The 20512-nt window shown below is 40.5% G+C and overlaps 1 protein-coding gene and 1 pseudogene across 1 annotated transcript; one reads left to right on the plus strand and one right to left on the minus strand.

The window, feature by feature from the left end:
• The first annotated feature begins 794 nt into the window (after window positions 1-794).
• LOC148973453 (uncharacterized) lies at window positions 795-11141 on the plus strand (annotated as a pseudogene).
• Window positions 11142-12777: 1636 nt separating this feature from the next.
• LOC120486922 (uncharacterized) lies at window positions 12778-17162 on the minus strand. Its single transcript, XM_089120047.1, has 5 exons — window positions 14446-17162; window positions 14108-14339; window positions 13838-13963; window positions 13702-13757; window positions 12778-13600 (listed from the first exon to the last, which is right to left on the minus strand). Exons 1-5 carry the CDS (start codon window positions 14538-14540, stop codon window positions 13588-13590), a joined length of 522 nt encoding a protein of 173 aa, XP_088976173.1. The 5' UTR covers window positions 14541-17162; the 3' UTR covers window positions 12778-13587.
• Between the last annotated feature and the right edge of the window lie 3350 nt (window positions 17163-20512).

Below are 20512 nucleotides of genomic sequence, written 5' to 3' on the forward strand. Positions count from 1 at the left end.
TATTACAAGTTTCTTTTGAAATTAATTTGAATATGCACATGAGCTCTACACTTATTGAATATGTCATAATTTGCATATAGGCAGAAACACCCTTCATATGTATGACAAATCGGCCCAATCTTCATCCAATCATCCTACTGCCAATGGGTGATGGCAATGCTGTTTTTAGACTGGCCTCTAACCTGAAAACTGCCTGGCTTGGTAGTACCTGCCAAGTGTATAACCCCCGCCGGTATAGTCTTCAGGGTCACAGAGGGACACAAGCCTCAGGGGAGGGTTGGGTGTTTTTTAATTTTTGTTTTCTCTCATTTTATTTTATCCTCGACCCCTTCTCTGTGGCTCTTGGTTCTGGCATACCCAAATCAGTTCCCGGTTTGTTCTTTGCTTAGTTCTTCCCCTCTGGGTCATATTCATCAGATAAATCAGGCAACTGTGAGTTTGTGCAGCTAGTACCACGACATTCCCTGCAAATGGCAGTGCAAGGGAGTCCATGTTTTTTGCATGTTCTTCTCTTTGTGCCACAGTCTTTCTTGCAACTACAGTGGACTACATCTAGTATTTCTGTTGGTGCCGCAGGCTGATCGGTCATTATTGGCAAAACTCCCCCATCCAAAACATGCCACCCCCCGTCTTTTGGGTCCGTACGTTCACTTCCCCCTTTCCACACCATCATTTGTTTAAAGACCCGAAGACTGGAACTTTGCAGATGTTGACGTTGGAGGGAGAGTTTGAGGTTGCTCTGGAGATGAGTTCGGGGTGACTTTTCAGTCACTATTCAGAATCTAGGTGGGGCCATGGGTCGGCACATTCCCGGGATGGGCCGGCTGCGTCTCCATCCATTGTTTCGTCCATGGTTTGGTCTCTTATCTAAATCTGACCATGGAGTTGACTTTGGCGGAAAGCTGAAGGTAATTGCTGATATCAGACCACGTCTCATTGAGAATGAAACATTGTCTAGAAACCACATGTTCATTTTCTCGTGTTTGAGGGGTGGTTTATGAATGCCCGGAGCCATATTATTGGGTGCTACGAATGTCTATCAAATGCGTCTGTACGTAGCTCATAGCCAATCGGTTCAATGATACCAGATGACGTATGTAGAACGGCAGAAAATTAGACGAGGAAAAAGACGATGGGTCAGAGATTTAGGAGATTTAAAGTAAATTTCAAATAATAGCGAGTCCCAAATAGTCTGTCTCTTTTACACGCCTAGTGTGGCTGCAGGTTTGGGTAAATAAAAGCCGGTCTCAAATAGAGGCCAGGTCTGTTTTTTAGTTTCGGGCGTCTGCCAAAGCAAATTTTTGTCCCGCCATGATCGGTGAGTAATGTAGAATAGAAACTGCTGCACTTGATAGGACACATAAGGAGCAGAGAGAGCTCACCGGACACACGCGCGCACTCTCACGTCTTCAAACAACACGAGCGCTGTCTTGCTCTCTCTCCTTCGCGCATAATCAAATCAATTGACACGATACTAAAAGGTTGGAAGATCGCAGTTTCAGGTGGAGCATTTGGAGATTTTTAGAGATTATAGACTCATTGAACAACATCTCAACACTAAATTATAAAGGCCGGTTCCATATAGATGCCTGTCTCAAATACAAGCCGGTGCAGTTCGATGATTTGGGAAAATAAGAGCCCAGGCTATTATTTTAAGTTTTACAGTATGTATGTATACACAAAGACTGTATCAAAAGGTAACTTCGCGTCCACTGCCAAGATGGATCCATAGAGATACACAAACTGCTGCGGTGTTGCATAGACATCGTCATCGTCTTGCCGCTCCCTCCCCGTTCTGTGATTGGTTCCGTAGCTCAGGCGGAAATTTTGTTCATGGTGTCCAGGCTGCCTAGCAGCGTGAATAAAATCGCGCTGTGGCAAGACAGCATGGGGAAACCCAGCCTAGGCGCTTGCACAATCCAATCACGTTTGAGAGGGAAACAACAAATTGAGGGTTTCCGAGATTTTTCTTATTTTCATTTTTTTTTAGAAGTAGTAATGGGTGCTCACGGTTATGGGTAGAAATGTAGTGGAGTAAATAGTACAATATTTCCCTCTCAATTGTACTTGAGTAAAGTCAAGAGTACTCCCCAAAAAATGATCCTCGAGTAAAGTACAGATCCCTCAAAATTGTACTTAAGTACTGTACTAAAGTAAATGTACTCTGATACTGTCCGGCTCTGCTAACTACATACATTTTTGTTTTACAAGATAACTTGTAAAACAAAAAGGTTACTTTTCATGTATACTTTCACTGTCATTGTTCTGTGAAGTTTAATTGTGAGTTTTATATGTATTGTAATACAAAATTTGTTACTTTTCATGGGTACTTTCATTGTATAAAGTTTTATTTTGATAGGAGCAGAGGAAAAAAATAGCCCCATTGGAGTGTATTGTTGTCTGGCCTTACTGGCACACATCTCGGATTGATGCGAATTAAACATATTTCCTCAACTAGGATTTCTTAGGACTTTTAGTATGTTGTTCTGGACACCTCATAGAAATGATCTATGCTGAAAAAAATTCTTTTACAATTAGTTCTATTTTTTGCTCCAAAATGGGCTATTTTGCCTGGACTACAACCCCTGAACAACATCAAGCTTCTTTAATTCAGATTTTGCCGCAGACCCATAAGCTATGCACCCGAAGTCAACAATAGACCTAATTAATCCAACATATAACCTTTTCATTGAAGTCATATCTGCTCCCCAGTCCTGCACAAGCATCTAATTACATTAATGACTTTCTTACATTTGTCAACAACCTTTTCAATATGATTATGCCAGGTAAGTTTAGAATCAAAATACATACCTAAAAATCTCATACAATTTACTCTTTCTAACTCTCTATCATACATTCGAAATTTAAACCTTTCTTCAATTTTTTTAAAAGAGAAAAATACTACCTTAGTTTTCTCAACAGAAAACCTGAGTCCCCATTTTCCAGCCCATTCTTCAACCAAGTCAATAGCTTTTTGCAAATGTTTAACAATGAATTTAACATTTTTACCTCTTTTCCAGAGAGCGCCGTCATCTGCAAACAATGATTTGCCTATACTATAATCAAGTGTATCATATATATCATTTATCATAATAGAGAACAGAATTGGTGAAATAACACTTCCTTGGGGTACCCCATTTTCCACAAATACGCAATCAGAGAAGCTACTGTTTATCTTCACCTGAATTTGTCTATTGCTTAAAAAGTCCTTAATCCAAAAATACATTTTCCCATCTATTCCAAGCCTTCGAATTTTAATTAACACACCTTCCTAAATGAGAATCTTCTTCTTCTTGTACTTCCGGCAGGCTAGACGCAGCTATGGCGTATTGCTGCCCTCCTCTGTTTTCTAATCGCTATTTACAATCTTAAAACTGCTTCAAAAAAAAAAAAAAAATCTTTTTATATACTCCAATATTTCGCAAATACTCCATCAATTTCTTTAATTTTTCCCAACTGTCCAAATTCAATAAAGAGCATAAATTAAAAACAGTTTCTCCTGTTGCTCCCAGTTCCCTGAACAATTTCTTCCTTTGCTGAGAGTACCTCCTGCACTGCATTAATACATGCACCACTGTTTCCTTTTCTCCACATTCACACTGTCCATCAGGATGTTTACCAATCAGAGCCAGCCCACCTCTCAGCCCACAATGCCCAAACCTCAATCTAGATAACACTACTGCATCTCTTCTCTGACATCTATAATTACATCCGTCTTTCTCTACCATTTTTTGTACTGAATAATACGCTCTCCCATTCCTTTCACAATCCCACGACCTTTGCCACATTTCTTTTACTGACCTATTTATTATTTCTGTGTAATCTGGTAACCCATGCTGCAAATCAAGTTGAACTCTTTCCTCTTGCCCTGCTTTCTTCGCCACCTCATCTGCCTCCTCATTACCCTCCACACCCATGTGTGCCGGAACCCACAAAAACCCCACCTCATTCCCTGCTTTATGAATTCTATACAACACCTGCAAAATTTCCACAAGTAAGTCAGGTCTAGCCTTAGTTTTCATATTTTTAATTGTATTTAGGGTTGCAGCAGAATCACTACATATGACAGAATACTCCCTTTTGTTATCTTCTACCCACCTTACTGCCCATAGAACTGCCATCAACTCTGCAGTAAACACTGACAAATAATCAGGGATCCTATATCCTTTTTTATAACCTAATTTGGGTATACTTATACCAAAGGCCACTTTCCCACTCTCAGGATCCTTTGACCCATCAGTGTAAATTTGTAGGTGGTCTCCCCATATTTGACATTGCCGGGATCTCCTCCACTACAACCTCTGACATCTTTCTTTTACTTGTTTTCAAAAAATATAAATCAACATTGGGATCTGGAATCAACCACAAAGGTACTTCTGACCGACATACCGGTGGACATACATTCAAATTCAAAATACCAATTTCACCTGCCACGGATTTGATTGTTTCTATAAAGTTTGTTTTAACCACTCTTGTTGTTCCCCCAAACTCCCAATGCTGATTCAACAGGTTTTTTGTTGGTAATTTTCCAGTCTGTCCTTTTAGTTTCATTAAATATTTCAAACCAAGTTTACGTCTTCTTATTTCTAATGGCATCTCCCCTGTTTCTATTAATAATGCAGGTACTGGAGTTGTATGAAATGCCCCACTACACACTCTAAGAGCTTTTTAAATGAGAATCTTCTTCTTCATCGGAGTTTTATGGGGGTTGGCAAACCAGCTAAAAGGTGCATTTACCGCCACCAACTGGACAGGAGTATATGAAGTAAATAGGGAGTTTATTTTATTATTATTATTATTTTTTTTAAATTGAACTTTTTCTTATTACAATAAACAATAAAGAAATCTAACAAAGGAAGAACGTATGACAATCTCAAAATGCACAACACAAATCTCATTGCACTACAAACCAAGATTCACACCTCCCGCACATTATACAAAAAGACATCCACTGCACTGTCCGCATAAGAAGGGAGAACAAATAGACTGAAGGAGCTCAAAACACTAAAATAAAAAAAAAATAATAAGAAAAAAAAAACCAAAAAAAAAAAACAGAGGGACTCAACTCATCCGAACGATTATACAATTTCTTAGCAGGCTATGTGCCCAAGCGTAGTTTCGAACTTCCGCTTTTGTCAGAAGTCGGCATATCAGTTTCCGGTCTACGACTGGTCATCCGCATCCACTAATAAACAAACAAGATGAGTGCTGCTGTTGTAAGAAAAAAGAGTTCTTAAACACATGTAAGTTTCTAAGAACTGCAGTGGATCTAACGTCCGTTTCACACCCGTTTGCAGTGTGTGTTGCGGTGCAGGAGTGTGCTGTTAGTGCGTTCACATATTATGATGCGTTTGCAGTGAATAACTGATCCGCGGCTGTACAACAAACACATACTTAGCCTAATATTTTTATTTAAAGTCCAGATGTTATGCTGCAACTTATTTTTAAAAACAAAAAGTTGTGTCAGCATTGAGATTCTTTGTATGCACATTTAAACACAATTTAAACAATGTAAGTTAGGGCTATTACTCCATGCATTACAAGTTGCTCAAGCAATTGGTCAAATATTTACTATATTAAAATTGCAAATAATTTAAATTAAAACTTGAAATTGACAAAAGCAGCCGACTTGCCTTTTCTTTTGCATTTTAATTTTAAAACAATGGGTCTTGCATGTCACAAAACTTATTTTTCCACCTCCACGATTGAGACGAGTGTTGTTCATTCTGTCGCCTGGTTGAAGTAAATTGTAGTTTTCCTTGATTAAATGTGCATTTATGGTGAGATACAACGTTTTATTTAATTAAGCTCATTTATGGTGAAATTACTACATTTTCAGGTCAATCTTTATCATTTTGACCACCTGCGTTTGCAGCACAGCAGAAATAGATTCGGTGTGGAAACGATCGCTGTTCTGCTGTTATACGTAACAGTTACCACACCAGTGAAAAGTGAAAGCCCTAACCTGTTTACATGGTGCGTAGGAGACTGCTGTGCGGCACTTTGCTCAGCTTCAAGTTCAAGTTCAACACACACTGCAAACGGGTGTGAAACGGACGTTCGATCCACTACAGTTCTTAGAAACTTAGATGTGTTTAAGAACTCTTTTTTTTTCGTACAACAGCAGCACTCAACTTGTTTGTTTATTAGTGGATGCGGATGACCAGTCGTAGACCGGAAACTGATAACCGACTGACCGCCGACTTCTGACAAAAGCGGAAGTTCGAAACTACGCTTGTGCACAGCCCATAGAGAGAGTGGCTGCGTTCCAAACCGCGTACTCAATGAGTAGGTACTTCATTTCAATAAGTACTTACTCAGCTACAAACATAACATAAGCTACAAGGTAATGGAGCATTTTGTCGTGTTTCTTTAGAAATAAATAAAGGACAAATTCAGTAATCTATTACAGATATCGAGAAGTATTAGATTCTCATCACATAAAATATTGCTGTGATGATGAGTATTGAGCAGCAGATGACAGTCTGTCGATCGCGAGAATGAAGATCTTATTGAATAATCATGCAGTTTCTGCACTCTCTGCTTTCACCAATGCAGACACGATGATGTACAGCAAGAGCTTCGTTGTGCAGTGTAACGCAGTTTGTTCTCTCTAAAGCCCGAAACTCGTCCGCTCTCGTCGAGGTAAAAAGCTGCACTTGAACTCACCGAGAGAACTGCCGACTGACAGCTAGAATCTGCGTTCTGCGCCTGCATTTAATGAGCCTATTTCTGCAGATATATTAGTCTATATTCGTCATTCAAAAAGGAAAACCGACGCTGCCGGCTGCAGATAACATAACGTTAAACAAAGCAGCGCGTGCTTACGAATCAATAAATCCTGCTAAACACTTTCTTTAAATAAGATTATTTTCATCCTACTCAAAGATACGATGTGAAGTTGACAATATTCTGGCTTGACTTACTGATGCATAAACGGTATCGAATGATTTTGAGAGAAAGATTAACTTACCTGTCTCCTAGCCATACAAAACTTTGGGAGTTGAGTCGGCGCATTTCCAGAGAAAATAAAATGAACCCATTGTTTCTTCAGAGGTGCGGATGAAGGAACTAAAAAATACTTTTGTGTTCATTTGTACATCCGAACACTAAGCAACTGCCATGCTTCGCTCGTTTGCAAGCAATGATATTTCTCGCGGAAAAACTCAAAGCTAGAAAATAAAATGAATGGGAGTCTATGGGGTTTCACCCCCAGAAATCCACTTTTCTCAGGATGTAATTTTTTGTCAAATAATTTGAAAGTTGCATTCAAAAGGGAGGGCTAAGATAATACACTCAGCTGAAAATTGCATTTTCAAGTTCACTTATCTGTTCTAAAAATCCGTTCAAAAATGTGATGACTAGAATGCTAGCGTGTTCCGGCCAACAATGGCCTAACCTGTAAGAAATCAAAAGGACATAAGTACTCGTTCATTCGACTTTTGGCCTATAATCTATAATGAACTTGCAGAATCAACAATAAAATCTATGTTGATTCAACGACAAGCAGGAGTAAGAGACACATTTAGCCATTTAGCTCCATAGACTCCTATTCATTCTGCACTCGCCCGCGATCACCTCCAGTGGAATTCTAATGGAACTGCAACCAAGATGATACACAATGGGGCTAATAGGAAGTGCCAAGGCTCTCCGTTAGACGGGCTCTGGTATATAGACCCTTTTACAGCCCAAGTGATCAAATAGTTGTGCGCGCATTTTGGCAACGGACGTGGTGGTGTTTCCCACTGGCTCTAACTTATTAGCAACACTGAATGTTTATCTAAATGGGTTTCCCAGCATCAAAATATCTGGTTGTTGCGTTTACGGTTGCACCAATCGATATTCCACCAAAGGACTTAAGTTTTATACGATTCCGACAGGATCACGACCATTTAAGAAGAACCGGCGGCGCCTGTGGCTGCAAGCGATTAAACGTGTTGACTGGAGCTAGGACATAATAAAAAATGCTTGCGTCTGCAGTGCTCACTTCATATCAGGTAAGTTTATCTATGTAACCTTGAGTTTAATGGAAAGCAGAGGCGGCTGGTCTATTATGGGCGCTGGGGCGCCACCCCTCCTACCAATTTATTTATTTATTTATTTTAAATAAAGTTTTAAGAATTTTAAAAATAAAGTTCTTCTGTTTTGGTGTATGTGGTTTACACACTAGAAGGAGGGGGAGGGGGGTCTTTTTGTCTGCCAGCTTCATTGTGTCCCACATATCAATAACATTAATCTGTCGTTTTATGCTGAGGAATAGGGCCCTCACTATCTAACCAATGGAGCTCTGATATGCTATTAAAACATCACTAAATGTGATCAATTCAACCAATCAGTGACGCGCAATAACAATTCTAAAATAACATGGAGTTTTGAGGTACTTGGGTGTGGTCACGTAATTAGATTCGGCGGGCGAAGCACGTCTTTCTTGACAAGTTGACAATGGCGGCGCTGGCTGTTCGCGAGAAAGAAACTGTGATATCTCTTCTTCAAAATCCGTTTGAAAGAAAACCACTGGCTGAAAAACTAAAAATAAAAGAAATGGGACCGGACCAGCCACACATTAAAATCAGACAACAGGTGAAAGACAAAGAAGCGTCGTATAGTATAGGCTTTTCTCGGACGTGGTACAATAGGAAGCCGTGGCTAACCGGCTGTGGAATAGCTAACTGTTTTGCTTCCCTTGTTTGCTTTTTAAAACTGTAGCGAACAATCGAGCCTGGTGTGAAAACGGGGTTCATGATATGAAACATTTTTTGGAAAAAATAAAAAAAACACGAACACACAAAGATGCACATGGACAACTGCCTGAAATTTGCGTTGCTGGGGAAGGCGAACATTGCTACTCAGTTGGATGATGGCCATCGACTTTGTATAAGCAGGCACAATGAGGAAGTGGACAAGAATCGATATATTCTTTCTAAACTGATTGACTGTGTAAAATTTTGTGGTGCCTTTGAATTAGCTCTGGGTGGCCACGACGAGACTGAAGCCTCTGAGAACCCTGGCATTTATAGGGGCCTTGTAAATTTCGCCTCACCGTTGGACGCTGCTCTGAAGGAGAACTTGGAGGGAGCTACTGTGTTCAGAGGTACGTCTAAAATGATTCAGAATGAGCTGCTGGACTGTATGCTGACTGTTGTTAAGGAGTACATTCACGACTAGGTGACTGCAGCTGATTATGTTGCCATCAACGCCTGTGAAGAGACGACTCAACGCCTGTGATATGTTATGGCGCCGTTTGATTCATAAACAATATTTATATTTAAACAATATGAATGTAAGCCAGAGGAGAACTGGCCCCCGACTGAGCCTGGGTTCTCCCAAGGTTTTTTCTCCATCCAATCTGATGGAGTTTGGTTCCTTGCCACTGTCGCCTTGCTTTTGGCTTGCTTTGAGCTTGCTCAGTTGGGGTTATTTAGTGTTTAGCAATGTTGTTGATCTGTGTTGTGCTACTTTCATGTTATCACTGTGAAGCTGCTTTGATACAATCTGTATTGTGAAAAGCGCTATATAAATAAATGTGACTTGACTTGACTTGACATTTAAGCCGATGAAACATCTGACGTGTCTGTCCAATGCCAACTTGCCCTTGTACTTTGCTACATCGACCGCTACAATGTCATTCAAGAGAGCTTTTTAGAGTTCATTCAGATTGAAAACGTGAATGCTGAAAACATCGCTCAATCACTTTTGGAAAGGATGAGTGAATTGATCCCACTCAAAGACAAGACAAAATTAATAGCTCAAACTTATGATGGAGCGAGCGTTATGCGGGGTGCCACTGGAGCTCACCAGTGTTGTGCAAGTTACTTCCCAACTGTAATACATTAGGTATTACTTGTTACTCTTATTTAAAAGTAATTCATTACCTTACAATATTACTGTCTCAGAATTGTAATGCGTTACATTACTCATGTATTACTTTTGAGTTACTTTCACCAAAATAATACAGAAGTAGAACTTAACATTGGGGCTGTAACGATATGCGATTTGCTTTTTATTTTCTTTATACAACACTATTATATTGATTCAAATGTGCCTTTCGGAAATGTGCCTTTCGAAAAAAAAACAAAAAAAACATTCAATATTATTGAATGTTTTTTTTTTTTTTTCGAAAGGCACATTTCCTTTTATTATACTTAGAAAAACAATTACTGCTTTTGAAATACAGGCAATCTCAGGCAAATTACTGACTTTGCACATATCAAATCAAACCTTCTTATCAACCTGTTGGACCAAGTTCATTACATGAACTAGTTCAAAGTTCAGTTCACAAATTTTAAAATGAACTAGTTCAGTTCATATTTCAAAAATAAACTAGTTCATGGTTCATTTTTTCCATATGTTGCCTGTCTTCACTCCCTTGTCCGGTATTGTTTGTGTTTAACACGCTGTCGCATCTGTCTTCCTGTTCCTGAGTTTCGCTACATTAAAGAAAGTATTTTTCTACTTCGATCTTCGTCTGCCTTCTTTTTCCTGACCCGTGACAATTTCATTGTATTAGTACTTAGGCTACTAATGTTTTTTTTTTTTTTTTTTTTTTATATATAAGTTTTAATCAATGTCATAGAAATGCACATGAAACCAGGACAGTTATTTATTATGCAAAGCATGTATGTATTATTCTCAGCAAGGTGCAATACTGTCAACACAAACTGTTTCTGTCTTTATTTTAGGTGCGCCCTCAGTGGACCCATGCCATCCAGATTATGTTCCATCAATTTTCGCTCATAAAAAGACCATTGATGGTTCACAGAAGTTGGAGCGATACCAGAGGAGACCATCAGTGGTTGAGTCTATAAATTCTTCCTTAGAGGTCAGGATGCACTGCTGTGGGTACAGATCTGTCAATGGCAGAGATTGACCAGCTACAAAATGAAAACATTGAATTAAAAAGAAAAATGGCTTCACTGGAGATGAAACTGGAATCTCAAGAAAAACACTGGTCTACCATCTGCTTCTGTGTTTTTCACCCTCTTCACTTACTTGACAAAAATATGGAATGCATCATCAACCTTACTTACCCTTCCCGAGCAGTTTCTTGTGGTCCTGATGAAGCTTCGTCTAGGCTTAACTCATCAAGACCTCGCTTTTCTCTTCAGAGTGAGTTGTGGAACTGTCTCAAACATCTTTCATGAATGGCTCGATGTAATGGCTAAAGAGTTGCAATGCCTTGTCCGGTGGCCATCCAGGAAAGAAATCTCCCCACCCTCTTCAAGACTACAGCTTTCCAACAAGTTGGATGTATAATAGACTGTACTGAAGTGTTCATTGAGAGGCCAACTAGTTTGCAAACACGGGCAGTCACATACTCCCACTATAAATCACATAATACTGCAAAGTTCCTTGTTGGTATTAGTCCAACAGGAGCTATTACATTTTTATCAAAAGTCTGGGGTGGTCGTGCTAGTGACAAGGTAATAACAAAAAATTCAGGGTTAATTGAACTTCTTGAACAAGGAGACCATGTAATGGCTGATCGAGGCTTCAATCTTCCTGAATATTTTGCCACCAAATGTGTTCGTCTTCATGTACCAGCATCTACAAAGGGAAGAAAACAATTGACAGGATTAGAGGTGACTCACTCTAGAAAAATGTCCCGAGTGAGAATCCACGTGGAAAGAGCCATAGGAAAACTGAAGTCATTCAGAATTCTGCGGAATACCCTGCCAGTCAGTATGGTCAAACGGAGAAATGATAACAGTCTTTGCACAATATATAAAATTGTAATTGTTTGTGCAGCACTTTCAAATCTGGGGAAACCACTTGTACCAAAATAAAGCAGGACTCAACCACAACTTACAATGATAGTTCACCAAAAAAAAAAAAAAAAAAAAACCCATGTCGTTCCAAACATGCAAGACCTTTGTTCATCTTCGGAACATCTATCATCTTAATTTGATACTTTTACCTACAGGATTACTTTTTTTTTAAATTAAATATATTAAAATACCAAACACATGTATTATGATGTTTGTAGTGTTGCACTTGTATCACAATGTTTCACATTGATTGTAATTATAAAATGAAATGATTTATTCAGTAATGAACACCAACAACTATTGATTAACTGATTTATTGACTGATGAATAAAGTACTGTAGACTACGATTTCCGTTTTTAATTATGTATTTGATGTAAAAAGTGAAAAAGCTTTGTGCTCAAAAAGCCAGGAACAACCCATGACTTAAGAAAAAACAACCATTTTTACTACTTAGCTATTAAGCTGCTTTTGAGACAATTTTCATGTAGCTGTCACTCAACTGCAGTCTTCCCTCGACAAATGCATCTACAACTTTTGGCAGCATGTGGTTAAAGTAAAAGCTACGTAGCCTTTGGATATATGTGGAGACAAAACCACTGTCATAAGGCACATCAAGTTCCAGGTGCTGTACTGGGGTCCAAATAACAAGGCAGGATGTTTTCAGCCCAAGACTGTGCATCCCTAACTGTATCTGCCTGTAGTAACCTCTGGGGCCTTTTGGGTTCACAATATACTGTCCGCCCTCCACTCTGATGTCTTGGTTTGTGGCAGTGAGTGCATCATTAAGGGATGTGCAAGCACTGAGTGTAATAGGGCATTTTACTTCTAGCAGCTTGTCATCAATGATACCATCAGGGCTTGCTGCCAGCCATGGGTCTTCTGCACACACCACTAGGGATGGGAATTGATAAGAATTTAACGATTCCGATTCCATTATCGATATTGCTTATCGATCCGATTCCTTATCGATTCTCTTTGGGTGAAGGAATAAGCACAAATTTGTTTGTTTGAACTCGCTTTAATATCTGATCAGAAGCACAGAGTAGTATACACAAATTATGTGTAGCAACCTCAGAACAAACCTTAAAGTAGGTGAGCTACTTCTTAAAGTAAAATTCAGGGAACCACAGCCTACAGTGTTTCTCAACCAGTGTGTCATGGCATTCTAGTGTGTGCTTTGAAATATTTTCAAGAAGATTGCCTTAGGATTAGGAAATTGCTCATTTTCACATTCATTGGTCCAGACAAAAAAATAAATAAAACTGGCCATTTATGTGCCATAAAAACTAAAAACACAGACTGAAAACAGTCAAGGATGAGCTTGTGCCTTTTGGAATATTAACAGTGCTCATTTGGATTCAATCTGAAACAAAATTCAACTGACATCCAAAATACAAAGTCTTCTGTAAAGACCACAACTATCAACTTTACTAAAATAAATTAACAATTAACAAATTAAAAATTGGCAAATTAACAATTTTTGTGCAGAAAAATGATCATGTTTGCCCTCTCAGGAAGGATACGAGATCTTTCTGGACTAAGGGTGTCTCCAGCAGTGGAGAACACCCTTTCAGAAGGGGTGGAGGACGCTTGGACACAGAGATACTTCTCAGCTAGAGTTGACAACATTGGCAATGTGTCACTCTTCTTCCACCACCAGAAACTGGCACTGTCTTTGGTTGGAATGGGAGGAAGGCTTCTATAAAGCTGGATTTCTTGATCCACTCTCTGGGCTGTGGAGACAGGGGGCTGCTGCTGCGTGGAAAGCAGCTTGCTGTCCTCTTCTTCGAAAAGTTCCTCTAGGGCTGTCCTTTTTCTGCTTTACAGGTGGCGTCTGATATAATCACATAACCACAAGCTTTAGTTTTAAATGAAATAGTGTAATAATCCCTGCAATCTATCAACATTCATCACAATTAGCTACAATAAACTTACGTAGTCCTCCTCTTTTTCTCCATTCTCTTCTTCTTTGTCTCTCTTGGCTCTGACAGCTTGAGAAGAAATGTACAGTGTAAGAACAACAGAGCAAGAAGAAAATGTATATGCTAAAGGCATTGTCAAATTCAAATACCTTCTCAACTGCCTCTGTGTTTGATGCCAGTGCCACTGCTGATGCCCTGACCCTCTCCCAGATTTCATCCCTGTCCATTTTAGATTTAAATCTGGGATCTAACACAGTGGCTTCCTCCAGGAATGCCTGGATATCATCATTATTAAGTTAAAAATAGAGGACAAACCACACAAATTTACAAGAAAATGTGAATGACAATAAATAACCATTAGTGTATATGATTAATTATCATATAGTAATTAATTAATCATTACATGTCAGTGACTGTACCTGGTAACGTTTGGAAAGATCATTCCAGATGTTCTCCTTGACGCTCCTGACGAATGCAGAGTCATCTGCCTGCACTGTGTAATGTTTGCGCAGTTTCTGAAGTATGGGCAATATCTGGCCACAGGTTGGACTTTTTTCGCTGGAGACAGCAAGTGTGGATGTGTAATGCATCCTCATCAGCAGCACAAACTCCTCTGCTTTCCTCAGGTCCTCATTGCCCATTCTGGCCAGTCTGCAACATAAACAAAATAAACAAATATATATTTGCCAAACAAAACCCTTTTAATGGCTATAGTCAACCAATTTTTATATAAGTAATTTTTTTTTTCAAACATTACTTATCCTTCTCCATGGGATTTCTAAGCCATTGGTCTATAGCTGCAGCTTGAATAGCAGCAAACTGTTCACAAAATCTCAAAACAGAGAGTTCCATCTCATACTTAATTTTTAACAATTTGTAAGTTGTTAGCTTGCAATTAAAGTACAGTATTTAAACAGTAGGCATATTACTACTTACTGAGGAGTGGTTGCTTTTCTCTTCATCCATACGATCACAGAACGAATCCTTGCTGCCCAGTTGGAAACTGTATTGCAGTTGTACAGCTTTTGAGCTCCAAGGTTAAGTGTGTGTGCAAAACATGGAAACTTGATGATATTTAGCGTTTTCACAGCTACATTTATATTTGCTGCGTTATCCATAGTTGCTGCCACCACCTTCTCTTTCACTCCAAACTCCTCCAGGATCCCCTCAATCTCCTCGGCCACAGCTATCCCTGTTTGAGCTTTGTACACTGCTCTGGTTTGGAGGACTTTATCTTTACTCTGACCTTCCCTGACATAGTGCAATGTTACAGTGAGGTAGTGGTCTTGACTGAAACTAGTCCAACCATCTGCTGTGATGGCTGCATGTTTGACATGTTTCAGTTCTGTGATCAGATTGCTCTTTTCAACCCCACACCAAGCAGGAATCAGATGATTTGTTAAACTGTCTCTGTTTGGGGCATTGTATTTTGGGTTGAGAGTCTTTATCATCTCGCTACAGAAAAGATATGGTAGGACTAGGAATTAATAAAACAGAACTTTACTGAAATAAATAAAAACATGCAAATTTTGGACATGCATTTGTTACTTTCATGTGAAAAGACATGCTGGACAAAATACAGCAAATTAACCTACCGAAATGCAGAGGCATCCACTGTGGCAAACGGGTGCAAACCCTTTACCACAAACTTTACCACTGCTCGGTGACATTCGTTAATCCTCGCCTCTGTCATTTTATTCTTCCCTGCCTCAGTAAACGGAGTTGCTAGACGTGCACGAGAGATACTTGCTGCAGCCTCTGAGCCAGCCAGACTCTGGCCGTCATCAACATCATCTGACAATGGAAATAATCCGGATAGTAAAAGTACACAATGAAATGGCGCTTCCATTAACTAAGTAGACAGGGCCTGTCCTGCCTGGAGAGTTACCTTCGGCATTAATAACAGATGGCGTCCCAATTGCTCCGCTGCTGCATCTGCTTGACTCACTTGTTGTGTCGCTAAGTAGTGTATCAAAAACGCGACAGTCCTGCAAATGAATTCCATGCTGTGTGGCCAAATGTTTCTGCATGTTTGAGGTATTTCCCCCCTTTGAAGAAATTGAAACTTACAGGTGTTGCAAGTGACAGTATTGTCGTCCCTTCGCATAGAGCGCTTCTGCCTTGATGCCATTTTTCCGCGTGCTGAATCAAAACAACGCAGCGTTTGTGTGACGTCATGACGCGTTTACAACGAGCGGAACCGATAAGCGGAATCATTAAGCAGGCATACTAACGGTTCCAAGGAATTGGGCACCGGTTCTGAAGAAGAACCGGTTTTCGATTCCCATCCCTACACACCACCAACCCTTTGTCCATCACTTTGCAGCCCCTCTCCCTAATCTGCTCCTTAACAAGTCCCTCGCTTTCCTTCCCATACCTTGTGGCCAAATTCCCTTGAAACTTTTCGGTAGAGGTGTTCAGTGAGAAACTTAGCCGGGTCAGTTGTCTCATGCTGAGGCACCTTGCTGGCTGTGCTTGCAGTTATGCGTAGCTTGCGCGCATCATGCCAGAGTGGTTCTATGCTCTGTTTTTCTAGTGTTTCTCTCTAGTTCCACCACTTGATCTGGGTTCAGTTTAATGAAGGCATCATAAAATGTTGTGCACTTTGGACAGCTCAGAATACAACCATGCTCACTGTGGGGCTGAGCTAAGCTGCTGAAGATGCTGAGTTCTTCTCCCTGAGCATCCTGGTCTCCCTGACTGCTGGTGAAATCCTGACTACCTGACTCAGAGGCTGTGTCTGTCTCACTGTTGTCACACATGACAGAAAAGAGAGCACAGTCTGGCACAACTTCCTAAAATAAATGGTGAAAAGACCTTACCTACACTGCCATATATATATGTGTTGTTACGGGCGGATGGACACCACCCTTAACATAGAGGGGAGACGCACACAGGTTAGCTCGTGTCAAAAATAGGGGTGTTTTATTTAGTAGGCTGGTCAACAGATGCCGGATAGCTCTACAAACACAGGCAGGTTAGTTTCTAAGACGGAACGCTTCGGATTCCCGGGTGGACAGCAAACTCCAAACAGCACGGCAGTCAACTGCTCTCTCAGGCTCTGTGTGCGCCCACAGGTGTGGTTCCAGAAAGCTTTTGTAGCGCGAGGATGCGGCTGCAGCACAGGTGTAGATCATCTGCAATTAAGAGCACGGAAAAACTCAGACTCTCAAACACGTGTAAAAATACACAGCGGGCTGGGGAACGTAACACCCCCACCCCGAAATGGTGACTTGTCGCCATACTCTAAACATGAGAACTATTTATTTCTACTCGAGCCTTCTATGTTCAGCTTCCAGGTATCTGTATAGGCCTATAAAAGAAGAGAACAAAGATTACACAGGAATGTACTTTGGTGTGTATGGTCAACTCATAAGCAATACACAATTATGTGTAAGAGAGGACAAAAAAAAAAAAACTTTATACGTTTCATTTATGTTAGATTAGCAAACTCAATAAATTAAATTAAATCTGAAAACAACGGTTTTATATATACGAATATATATATATATATATATTTACATTTTTCTTTTATTTTTATTATCACTCTTAAGTATTCACCCTAGACAACGCATCTGCGATAATATTGTCTACTCCACGGATATGCACAATTTGGAGGTTAAACGGTTGAAGCAACAGACTCCAGCGCATTAACCGACGGTTGGAATTGTACATGCGACTGAGGAACTTGAGTGGATCATGGTCAGTATAGACCTTAACTGGATGTACGGTAGAACTCAAGTACACTTCGAAGTGTTGAATAGCTAATACTAAGGCCAAGGTCTCCTGTTCGATAGTGGAGTACCTTCGCTGGGCAGGATTAAATTTCTTAGAGAAGAAACTCACGGGATGGTTTACATGGTCTGCACCTGTCTGCAACAGTACGGCACCGGCGCCTACGCTGCTAGCGTCCACAGCAAGCTGAAACGGTCTATTAAAATCTGGCGCAGCGAGCACGGGAGTAGTCAGTAAGAGAGTTTTGACGTTTTCGAACGCTCGGTTACAGGACTCCGTCCATTCAAACCTAGTTTTGGGGCTCAATAGGTTAGTGAGAGGACAAACCACAGTCGAAAAGTTCTTACAAAAACTGCGATAGTAGCCTACCATCCCTAAAAATCGCCGTAGCGCACGCCGGTCGCAGGGCACCGGGAACTCCTGGACAGTGGTGGAGGAAGTACTGAATCTCAGTACTTAAGTAAAAGTACAAATAACCAGATAAATATTTACTTTAGTAAAAGTAGAAGTAACACAATGACAACCATACGCAAGTAAAAAGTAAAAAGTACCTAATTTTAAATGTACTTTAAGTATTAAAAGTAAAAGTACTTGCATAACAATTTATTCTCTTAATGTCTATTTTCTAATGATTAATAAAACATTTAATTCTAACTCATTCATCCTAACACTCCTATAATGATGTTCAATAATTATGGAAAAAAATTGTTGTCATCATTTCTCAAACAAGCTTGCAATTAGGCAATATACACATCATGCTTATCCTTACTATATGTTAATAACTATTTTTTGGCATTAAACGCGATTAATTTATGGTGTAATTCTGAACCTCTTGGCTTGCCATAATCCTAACCAAACGTATATTACACACGGTGCGTTTCCTATGCACGTAAAAACAAATTTTCGGGTATAAATTGTACGATAAACACACTGCGTGCGAGACGCATTTTATTTAGTGTGACCGGGTTGATGTATCTATGGCAACCAAACGTCACTGGTGAGACAAACGTGCAACGAACGGATGGTCAGATTACGTTTTGGCAGGGGAAAAACTGATCAGAAAATGTAATGAAAATGTAACAGAAGTTGTACAAATGTAGTGGAGTAGAAAGTAAAATAATTGCTGCAAAATGTAACGAAGTAAAAGTAAAAAGTATGCACTATTTATTCTACTTAAGTAAAGTAAAGATACGTGAAAAATGTACTTAAGTAAAGTAACAAAGTATTTGTACTTCGTTACATTCCACCACTGCTCCTGGATAGCGGCTACCTTAGCCATTACTGGCAAAACATGTCCTCTACCAACTACACGCCCTAAGTAAGTGACAGTGGCTTTTCCGAATTCACATTTGGCTAAGTTAATTGTGAGCTTCGCATTGGACAGTCTACGGAAAAGCTCTCGAAGTTGTGTCATGTGTTCGGACCAATGTGTACTATATAGGACTATGTCGTCCAGGTACGCCTCGCAATTCGACATTCCAGCTAAAACAATATTTACCAAACGCTGGAATGTGGCAGGTGCATTCCGCATTCCGAAAGCCATAACCTTATAGTCCATAAACGCATCGGGAGTCACAAAGGCTGAGATCTGTTTTGCTCTTGGTGTGAGGGGTACCTGCCAGTAACCTTTTAGGAGGTCGATTTTAGTGACAAATGTAGCCGAGCCAACACGGTCCACACAGTCATCCATCCGCGGTAATGGATAGCAGTCTGGTACAGTGATGGCATTAACACGCCGGTAGTCCGTGCAAAACCTATAAGTGCCATCGGGTTTTCCAACTAAAAGGCACGGGGAACTCCACGGACTAGAGCTAGGTTCAGCAATGTTACTCTTTATCATGTACTCAACTTCACGTTTCAGGATAGCTCGCTTTTCTGGATTTACTCTATACGGGTGCTGTTTAATCGGGCCCTTGGCACCCACGTCTATGTCGTGTTCGAGAACGGTGGTCACAGTAGGAACATCTCCAAATAATTCAGGAAAATCACCCATCACACACGATACATCAGCTGCTTGAGAGGGTGTTAAATGTGGCAAATGATTTACAATAGCGGCCAACATAGTGGAGTTTTTCAATCGACCTTCAACCACGCATCGCGACGGAGGAATCACCTCATCATCATCGTCTACCAGTGAAGACGGCAATACGGGGACCTCGACTGGACCAGGTACGTTAAGGTCACACAAGCTAGTTTTAACCCCCTGACGTGTAAAATACGGTGTAAGCATATTTACATGACAGACGCGAGACAGACTTCGCCTGTCTGGGGTTGCAATTACATAGTTCAGATCTGATAATTTTTTTTCAACAGTATATGGTCCATTGAATCGCGCCTGAAACACAGAACCGGGCACGGGTAAGAGAACCAACACTCGGTCTCCAGGTTTAAACGACCGGGCTCTGGCCTTACGATCATACCACGTTTTCATGCTAGATTGATTTTTCCCTAAATTCTCTCGAGCCAGTTCACGCGCTCTGTGTAGACGGGAGCGAACGTCACTGATAAATTGTACTGCGCTACGAGAGGAAGGCTTGCTCATCCATTGATCTTTAAGGACGCTTAAAGGCGTACGAACATCATGAGCAAACACTAGTTCTGCAGGGCTGAAACCAAGCGACTCTTGCACGACTTCTCTGGAGGCCATTAGCATCCAAGGAATCGCATCTTCCCAGTTAGTACCCACCTCCAAACAATATGCACGCAGCATTGATTTAAGTGTTTGATGGTAGCGCTCGAAAGCCCCCTGACTCTCCGGATGGTACGCGCTAGAAATACTGTGCTTAACCTGGAGAGACTTTAGGACCCGGGAGAAGACACGCGAAGTAAAATTTGTTCCTTGGTCCGTTTGAACGATTTTTGGTAACCCCACGAATGCAAAGAATTTTAATAGAGCCCTGGACACAATTCTAGCAGTGATTTTCCTCAGAGGCACCGCCTCTGGGAAGCGAGTAGCAGTACACATTATTGTTAATAGATACTGATATCCACTTTTCGACCGTGGAAGAGGACCAACACAGTCAATGATTATTCTCTCAAAAGGCTCACCCACGGCAGGTATTGGGTACAACGGTGCAGGTGGAATTATC

This window comes from Pimephales promelas, chromosome 15, assembly GCF_988280905.1.
Source record: "Pimephales promelas chromosome 15, fPimPro1.hap1.1, whole genome shotgun sequence".
In the NCBI taxonomy this organism is placed as follows: Eukaryota; Metazoa; Chordata; class Actinopteri; order Cypriniformes; family Leuciscidae; genus Pimephales; species Pimephales promelas.